Raw genomic sequence first — 9,564 nt, forward strand, 5'->3', positions numbered from 1 at the left:
GAAACTCCACTTTGCTAAGGTAACACATTACCTGTTCTTTGTTTTACAGACCAATTGACATTTTTCTTGTGGTATTATACACCCATGTTCTCGTAACTTCTCCGATCTTTTGCTTTTCACCACATGTCCATGCCATCTGTCTTGAGAACTTCACATTTTAAAACAGCTGCTACAACTGTTCATTCACTTATAATCTTGTCAGTTTTGATGAGCCTAAGTCTCATGACACCATAGAAACATTGCAACGAATGTTTCTGCTCTGTCATGAAGCAGCTTTCATTCTAGGTCCTGCGTATGGGGTTAGTCTGGGCCGAGAAGCTGCTCGAAGATCCCTCCCTTGACGTGCAAATTGTCTACATGGTTCGTGACCCAAGGCCAGTGATGAGGTGAATAAAGCCATTTTACACTTCCATTAGACCTTTGCTGTCAATATATTTCAAGGTCAATCATTCAAAAAGTCAAAAGGTCACATACCTTAATCACCTGTATCAAACCTCCATGTTCTGTATGACTGAATCTGACGAGAACTTCTCCCCTTTCCCTCAAAGGTCTCGACGACCCTATGGATGGTGCAAGAGTGACTGCAGAAACGTCACCAACGTCTGCCATCACCTCAGGTTTGATTTGCAAGACTCGTGTCAGTTGGCGAGAAGATATCCCGACAGGTGAGGTGCTTGTTCCTTTCCAGTTCATCTTTTGCTTCATCTGTTGGTCATTGTCTCTGTCTTCTCTTCCGCTCTCCTGACACCAGCCTATCGTCTTCCATTCTCCCCACATGACCATACTGTTTAAAAGCACTCAGTGAACTTGATATCATGGTAGTTATGGACAACAGGCACACAGAAATGGTTGCCGCTAAATCACAACTACCCTAAATGTTTCACAAACCAAAACAAACCACATGTACAACATCAGTACGGAAGTCACGCAAAGTCGTTGGTCCCGTTGCTGAATAACCACTGGTTCCATGCAACGTAAAAACACCATACAAACAAACAAAATGATGCTACACTTTAGGCAATCCATTGGCTCCCTCTACAGGAGGCAAAACTAGTCCTTAAAGCAATTCTCCCATCACCTGAAAGTGACAATCGATGTTTCTTCCAGGTTCAAGTTTGTCCAGTACGAGCAACTCAGTCTGGACACGGAGAAACATGTCAGAGACATATGGAACTTTCTGCGCTTCGACATGACGGAGGAGGTCACGAAGAAGTTGCAGAAGCTGACCAGTAAAAGTGGACCCACTGGAGCTTTTGACACTAGCAGGTGTGTTGTACCCATATAGGTGGTGTATACCTGTATACTCAAATTTATGCAGGTTACTTTATGTTGTTCATTGTACACAGAGGAAAGAGTGAGACAGAGATATAAAAGTGTCTGCCTAATATAGAGTGGCTCTACAGATTACTTTAGGTTGTTCATTGGACACAGAATAAAGAGTGAGACATAGAGATAGAAAAGTGTCTGCCTAGCGTAGAGTGGCTCTACATTCAGTTACAGGTAGAATCTACTTGGTTTAGAGCCATAAACCAGTCCACTGTAGTCAAACAATTGGTTAGATAGACATATAGATAGATAGGCAGTGAAATTTCCCACGAATCACTGAAAAGAATTCGTGCGTGAAAAGTTTTCTCGATCTCTTTCAGAGACACAACGGCCCACACCTTTTCCTGGCGCCTAAAGATGGGATTTTCGATGGTGGCTCAAATCCAGAAGGCTTGTGGAGACGTCATTCGTCAACTGGGTCTACGTTCGTTCTCTGGCGCCACGGAGCTTCGCAACATGTCGATCTCCGCTCTTTTGTCAAAACCAGAAGAAGAAGAAGAAGATTCCAGTTGATGTGGAATAGGACTGTTGTTGCAGCTGTTGTTGTGATTGTCACAACAGCAAATGATTTTGTTTATTGTTGTTCCATTAAAATAATATTTACATAATCTACGTAATAGTTGTTTTGTTTCAACCTCTGTGTGTTTATGGTAATAAATATGGTTACAATACGAGTGTGAGAGGTGGACAAAGAGGCAGGTAGAAGTGTACTGATTTTTATTACAGTCAAGGGAAATATAAATATACGGCATGCGGACGGAAATGTGGTCACCGACCCGAGAGAGAGTAAAAGTGGGTCGGCGAGACCCGATTTGTGTTTCTTGAGAGACATAAAATACAAAATATAAAAGTACACAATATATGGTTATACGAGCTTTATACACTGGTGGAAAGCCCGCTGAACGCTCTCTCGGGGGGAAGTAAGAACAACGCGAATGATGAATTATATACAGAGAAAATTATGAATAAGCGTTGTCCTTACAAATACTCCCCCCCTAAGACAATAATTAGGTATAATTGTTGGCTGACTTCTTTGTACTTCGGGTAGTCACTCGCGGAAGCGAGCTGGGCAGCGGAGGTGCCCTCGGGTGCGTGATATCAGTTGCTGTGGTAGATCCTCGGGAGTTTCCGGGATGGGATGCCTCCCCTGAGGTGATCCTCGGGGGGTTCGACCGTCTTCCGAGGGCGGCCACGGCTACGGCCGGGAGGTTTGGCGACCGAAGGAGTCGCTTCTTTCCGAGGAAGATTGAGGCGCCCTGTGGCATCCGCGTCTGTGAGGTCCTCGTCCATGGTGAAGGCTGGTTTCAGAAGATCGATTGTGACCCAGTCCTCGCGACCGTTGATGGATAAGAGATATGCCTTGTCAGTGCGACGTAGGACACGGAAGGGACCGCGGTAGGGTCTCGTTAGAGGCGGGCGGCAGGCGTCGTCCCTGACGAAGACGTGCTTGCACGATGATAGGGCCTTCGGGAGGAAACGTTTGGTTCTGTCGGAGAAGGTTTTGATGCAGGGCGTGAACTTCCCGGCGGATTCCCGAAGCCTGGCGATGGAGACATCAGCGTCGTCGGCATTGGTCGGGAAGAACTCGCCAGGGACTGTTAACGGCTCCCCGTATACCTTCTCCGCGGATGATGCCTCGCCGTTCGCCCACGGGGCAGTCCTGAGACCGAGGAGGACCCACGGTAGTTGGCTCTTCCAATTTTCGTCGGTGCAGCGCGCCATCAGGGAAGCCTTGATTGAACGGTGGACTCTCTCCACCATGCCGTTAGCTGTTGGGTTGTAGGCGGTGGTGGCGTGTAGCGATGTCCCCATCAGGCGGGCCAGGGCAGTCCACAACTCCGACAGGAAAACTGGTCCGCGGTCTGTCGTGATTTCGTCTGGCACTCCGAATCGGCTGACCCAGCTGGCGAGGAGTGCTTCGGCACATGCTTTCGTGGTCGCCTCCGACACCGGCGTTGCCTCGGGCCATCTGGTGGAGCGATCGATTACCGTCAGGAGGTATCTGGCGCCTTCCGACGGGGGCAGGGGGCCAACGACGTCTATGTGGATGTGGCTGAATCTTCGTTTTGGCTGCGGAAATTCCCCCACGCCTGATTCCGTGTGCCGACTGATTTTGCTAGTTTGGCAAGGCACGCAGGTCCTGGCCCACTCGAGGGAGTCCTTCCGAATTCCGTGCCAGACGAACTTCTCCGTCAGGAGGCGCATCGTCGTCCGGCCCGAGGGGTGCGAGAGTCCGTGTATGACGTCGAACACGGCTTTCCTTCGGGAGGCTGGGATCAGCGGGCGTGGGCGGCCCGTGCTGATGTCGCAGAGGAGCGTCGTGCCTGCGGGTCTGAAGGGCACGTCTTCCCACTTGAGGGCGGTGATAGCAGTGCGGTATGCGGCAGTCTCCGGGTCGGCGGCCTGTTCCCGGGCGAGGTCTTCATAGTCGACCCCGAGATGCACAGCGTTGATTTCTATCCTCGATAGGGCGTCTGCCACGGGGTTCTTCTCGCCAGGCATGTACTGGATGGTGCAGCCGAACTCCGCGATGGCTGCCAGGTGCCTCTGCTGTCTCGCTGACCACGCATCGCCCGCCTTGGTGAAGGCGTGTACCAAAGGGAGGTGGTCTGTCCTGATCGTGAAGGGGGAGCCCTCGAGGAGGTAGCGGAAATGGCGCACTGCTTGGTACACCGCCAGGAGTTCGCGGTCGAACGTGCTGTACCTCGTCTCGGCGGCTGACAGTTTTTTGCTGTAGAAGGCGAGTGGCTGGGGCTCGCCCTGGACCATCTGCTCGAGGACAGCCCCGCAGGCGACGTTGCTGGCGTCGGTGGTGAGGTGTAAAGGTGCAGTAGGGTCTTGGTGGCATAATGTCGCGGCTCTGGCGAGGGCCCTCTTCGTCTCGTTGAAAGCCTTCTCTTGTTCGGCCTCCCACGTTAGGGCCCTTGGTTTCCCCTTCAGGACCTGTGTTAGAGGAGACATGGTGCGGGCGGCGTCGGGGATGAATCGGCGGTAATAATTGACCATCCCGATGAACTCCTGCAGGGACTTGACCGTGGTTGGTGTTGGGAACTTCTGCACCGCGCCTACCTTCGAGGCCATGGGGCGCACGCCTGCCGCGGAGATCTCGTGCCCGAGGAAGTCCACCTTCTCGGTGCCGAAGGTGCATTTGTCGAAACGGACGACCAGTCCGTTTTCCTGCAGGCGCTTCAGGACCGCTCGGACATGACGTAGGTGCTCCTCCAAGGACCTGGAAAAAATTAAGGTATCGTCGACATAGCAGACGCAGAAGGGCAGGTCCCCCAGGATGCTGTCCATCAGGAGCTGGAAGGTGGCCCCTGCGTTCCTCAGGCCGAAGGTTGAGTAATGGAAGACGAAGGAGCCAAAAGGCGTGATGATGGCAGTCTTGGGGACGTCCTCGGGGTGCACTGGAACCTGGAAATAGGATTTTAAGAGATCCATTTTTGTGAAGACCTTCGCCCCATGGAGGGCCCCTGTCAAATCCTGCATGTTTGGCAAGGGGTATTGGTCGGGGATTGTAGCGAGGTTGAGTCTCCTGTAGTCTCCGCAGGGCCTCCAGGTGCCGTCAGGTTTCTGTACCATGTGCAGGGGCGGCGCCCAAGGGCTCGACGCTTTCTTGCAGATGCCCATTCGTTCCATCTCCGAGAACGCCTGCTTCGCCTCCTGGAGGCGGCCTGGAGGGAGTCGTCGGAACTTCGCGTGTGTCGGGGGGCCTGTGGTGGTTATGTGGTGGAATATTCCGTGCTTGGGCGGCGTCCCTGCCGCCTGACGAAGTTCCGGCTTGAAGACTTCGGGGAACTCCTGCAGGAGGTTGCCGTATTTGTGGGGGGCGATGGTACAAATTGTAGGGGCGCCCGGGCCTGCTGCCAGTGGAAGGGAAAGGCATGTCCCCGTGTCGAGGAGGCGTTTGCGGCCCACGTCCACCAGGAGGCCGTTCTGCGCCAGGAAATCTGCCCCCAGTAGCAGGATCCTGACGTCCGCGATTGTGAATTCCCAGACGTAGTTTCGCCCCAAGATGGATATCTCGAGGGGCTTCGTGCCGTAGGAACGGATGGGGGTCCCGTTTGCTGCGCGAGGGCGGTTGTTTTGTCGGGCTCGCAGCTACGGTCTTTCCTGACGGCGGGAATATCGAGTGCATCGCCCCCGTGTCTACCAACATCCTCCGGCCGGAGATCGCGTCGCGGACGTAGAACCCTACGGTGTGTGGTTCCGACGAGGCCGTTGCCACGGGCGGCCTTGGTTTTGTTTGCCGTCGCCGTTTTTTGACTGCTGGAAAGTGCAAGGGCTTTCGCACCTCTTGGAGAATCTCCCGAACCTCCGGTGGTAGCGGGCACCAGGAGGTTGTTTTCACCTCGCTGCGTGTGGGAGGACTTCCCTTGGGATACGGCGCCGATCTCTTGCGTTGGGTCGTCGTCGTCTTCTTCCTTCTCTGCGGCCAGGCACACGGAGGATCGGGGGGCGGCGAGCTTCGCGGCATTGTTCGACAACGTCAGTTTCTTTGCCTTCTCCAGTAGTTCGTCGTCCTCTAGGGTGTACGCGTCGGTCAGCTGTTTTTGGACGTCCGGCTCGAGTTGCCGCAGGAATATTTCGCGGTTCAGGCTGATCTCTTTCTTTTTTCCGTCGGGGCCTGTTTCGGGCAGACGGACGAGGCCCATCACAGTGTCCCAGGCATCTTGGGTGTCGGCGCCGCGCATGGGGTTCGCGACTAGGTCGAGGGCGCGGGCGGCCCTTTCAGCGATGGGCGCGGAATAGGCTGTCATGAGCCTTTCTTTTATCTCGTCGAGCGTGACAAGTCTGGTTCGTGCTCGACCGGTCAGCCATTTAGATATTCGGTCGAACACCTCTGTCGGGAGAGCCGCTGCGACGAGGTCAGCCTGCAGCACTTTGTTCGTGAGCCCCGCGATCCGGAACTGCCCTTCAGCTTGGAAGAACCAGGCGGTCGGGTCAGCCGTTGTGAAGGGGGGCAATTTGACAGCTTGAGCGGCCGCTGTGTCCGAGGCCGTCGCTGGGGCGGGGGAGGCCTGGGTTTCCCGCGTGGTACTGTCTGCGCTCATTGTCCTCTCTCACAGAAACGGTCGACAGAGTCGTGAATGGCGGGCCAAACCGTTTGAAGAAACGCCTGAACACACCTTGGGCAGGTATGCCGTATTTAGTCCGTTAGAGGCGTTGGTTATTTCCACGGTAGGAGCTTTCAGAGATCTATACTGAGGCGCCGTGTGAGTCCGTTAAAGATCTCTGAAGGTGAGCGGCGGTAGTAAGTCCCTTAATGGCTGAGCCAAAACCGCTTGGGTCACCGTCCAAACCGGGAGGTCACCAGTTGTGAGAGGTGGACAAAGAGGCAGGTAGAAGTGTACTGATTTTTATTATGTTGTTCTTTTTGATTTAGCTGACCTTGTGTCAGCACGGGCTCTTGCTCACAGAGCAGCCCGTAAAGATTTTTATTAGTCAAGGGAAATATAAATATACGGCATGCGGACGGAAATGTGGTCACCGACCCGCGAGAGAGTAAAAGTGGGTCGGCGAGACCCGATTTGTGTTTCTTGAGAGACATAAAATACAAAATATAAAAGTACACAATATATGGTTATACGAGCTTTATACACTGGCGGAAAGCCCGCTGAACGCTCTCTCGGGGGGAAGTAAGAACAACGCGAATGAAGAATTATATACAGAGAAAATTATGAATAAGCGTTGTCCTTACACGAGTAAATGTACTACAACTCACGCACATGACAATGCACGTACAAACTCTTCTTATAATCGATAGTATTAATAAATATGCTACATAAATCCACCCACCTTTCAATGAAGAATCTGCTACGATTCTATTTATTTTTCCAAAATCCCAAATTCATCCAAAAAAGATAAGCCAGGTGGCTTGAGACATTGCTCGGTCATTCACCTGGGCGTAGGCTGACGGGATCAAGTAAAGATAAGCACTCCAGGGGTGCTTATCTTTACTTGGTCAAATTGGGGAGTGCTTATCTTTACTTGCTCTATTTAGAAATACCCGATGTTTTAACGATTTGTTTTCAGTTTTCATTGTTAAATTATTGCTTGTTTTTGTTTCTAAAAACATAATTAGATACTAATCTTTATCAAGTTGGTTTCTGTTAACTGTTAGTAAAACAGTTTCCTATTTGAGAAAATAGTCGATCGTTGAACTTTCGTTTGTTTTAATTCAACATTTTACTTTAGTACAAAATATAGAGCCTCAAAACATGGACCGTTCTCTATATGAACAAATCATTAAGCCATTGGTGGTTGAAAACCCGCTTCCTGCAATAAACTGGATGAAGCATGAGAATCTTCTGAGGAAAGAACTAAAATGTCCTCTATGTAAAAGTTTAATGAAGTGGACGAAACGGTCTTCAATTCAAGATAAATACGTCTTGAAGTGCCTAGTCAAAAACTGCGCCAAATACAAGTACTGCGAATCAATTCGTAAAGATTCGTTTTTTCATCGATCAAAGCTTTCATTGCAAAAGTGGATAGAAGGCATTTTCTACTGGTGTCAGGATTTGAGTGTATTGCAAACCACACAGTTTTTGAAAGTTTCAAGAAATACAGTCATTGATATGTTCAGTTTTTCCGTGAAGTTTGCGAGAAATATTTAAAAAAAAAAAAAGAACTATTAGACTTGGTGGGCCAGGAATAACTGCAAATTGATGAATCTTGCTTCAGCCACAAACCAAAACACAACAGGGGACGCACTCCTCAGAATCCAATTTGGGTATTTGGGATAGTTGACCCATCTTCGTCACCAGCTTTGGGGTATATGGAGATAGTCTATTCGCGCAATACCGAAACGATATTACCGATAATTAAGAAAGCAGTTTTGCCAGGAACAACCATTCACAGTGATCAGTGGGGAGCATATTGCAACATTCAAAGGGACCTAGGATTCGCTCAACATACTGTAAATCACTCGTTAAATTTCGTTGATAGAGCTACCGGAGTTCATACTCAATCGATCGAGAGATATTGGAATAAACACAAAATACGAATAAAACGCATGCTCGGATGCAGAAGGAATTGTTGAACTCTTACTGAAACGAATTTTTGTGGAAAGAAAGAAACCGCAATGACAAATTTTATAGGTTTTGTGAAACAGTAGCAAATCAATATTCTTTTGATTAAATTCTTCATTTATATTTTTATGTGTACTCATGAAATATGTATTCATTTTTAACTATATTATGATGTATCCATTTTAAAGATATTTATATTTTATTTGGTTCGACAATAAAATTCTAAAACAATACTTGTCATTATCTTTACGTTATCCACAGAATTTTGGGGGTGCCCATCTTCACTTGGGCGAGTTGGGATTGCTTATCTTTACTTGATCCGGCTGACGTAGTACCTCTCAAGACCGGTAGCTGCTGCGATTTTGCACAAAACTGAACCCTTTTTGTAAGTTTGCGATCGCAAGGAGTTATATTTAGAAGAAAGAAGTAAGTCAGAGACAAAACCGAAGCATCACGTACCTTGGAGGATGACAGGGAAAGTAACAGAAACTGCGCTGGCGAACGTCGAATCTGATGCCTCTAAAAGAGCGACCACTCGAATGCTATCAATGATATCAACTGAATTATCCATTCACTGAAGCAGACCAAGGCGATGAATAACCTCGTATTTTTAGGGAGGGAAAGCTAAGTCATACCTACGAAGCGAAAGTCCGCTCTGTTGCTGCTTATGGAGGTTAGAAATTCCTATTAGAATTTCTGATTCAAGGAGAGACTCTCTGTGTGTCACCAGCAATGTACAGAGTCCTGCATCTTTATCCGTCACATGCTTGAACCGTTTCCGGTCACCTATGAGTAGCTAATGCTCTGTGTAGGATAAGCGAAAGCTTTTATAGACAAAGAATACAGAGAAAGCTTAATTTGTCTGCCTGAAAATACAAAGAAAAAGAAAAACACTTGTTATGCAGTTAAGCACAAATTACGTACCGGTCACATCTTACGGACCAAGACCCATGTCTCATTAGATGCTATTTTCTGCTTGTTGATGCTACTGATTAAGGTGTTAACCTACTGATAGTTTCGGTATTCGGAGAGAAAGGGGGCTTTTGCAGTGGTCAAGAGAGAGGGTAGCCATAAAATCGTAGCCGGGAATCTGACAAAAGTTGACAGATAAGAGCATCCGCCTGACTCTACCAGGTCTGTGACCTTTTCCGCCCTGTACAGTGACAAGACAAATCAAATAATACCATAAAGTCATAGCGTCAAAGAT

General features: G+C 49.2%; 2 protein-coding genes across 7 annotated transcripts in view; one reads left to right on the plus strand and one right to left on the minus strand.

Moving 5' to 3' along the window:
- LOC135203354 (carbohydrate sulfotransferase 5-like) overlaps positions 1 to 1,943 on the plus strand; it is a 4,052-nt gene extending 2,109 nt beyond the window's left edge. The window contains exons 4-8 of the mRNA XM_064233095.1: positions 1 to 19; positions 286 to 386; positions 549 to 665; positions 1,108 to 1,266; positions 1,647 to 1,943. The exon at positions 1 to 19 is cut by the window's left edge and continues 122 nt beyond it. Coding sequence (XP_064089165.1) covers positions 1 to 19; positions 286 to 386; positions 549 to 665; positions 1,108 to 1,266; positions 1,647 to 1,839 — 589 coding nt within the window. The 3' untranslated portion in view covers positions 1,840 to 1,943. The remainder of the gene's footprint in view (positions 20 to 285; positions 387 to 548; positions 666 to 1,107; positions 1,267 to 1,646) is intronic.
- The window catches only part of LOC135203739 (zinc metalloproteinase nas-4-like), a 31,653-nt gene extending 22,219 nt beyond the window's left edge, over positions 1 to 9,434 (minus strand). For 2 of the 6 annotated variants that reach the window (XM_064233671.1, XM_064233666.1), the window contains exon 1: positions 8,817 to 9,126. The gene's annotated coding sequence lies outside the window, so the exon portion shown is untranslated. Of the gene's footprint in view, positions 1 to 8,816; positions 9,137 to 9,281 lie in introns of those variants that run through there. The other 4 variants (XM_064233668.1, XM_064233669.1, XM_064233672.1 and 1 more) reach the window with 4 other exon arrangements.
- Between the last annotated feature and the right edge of the window lie 130 nt (positions 9,435 to 9,564).

The sequence above is a fragment of the Macrobrachium nipponense genome, chromosome 36 (assembly GCF_015104395.2).
Source record: "Macrobrachium nipponense isolate FS-2020 chromosome 36, ASM1510439v2, whole genome shotgun sequence".
NCBI lineage: Eukaryota > Metazoa > Arthropoda > Malacostraca > Decapoda > Palaemonidae > Macrobrachium > Macrobrachium nipponense.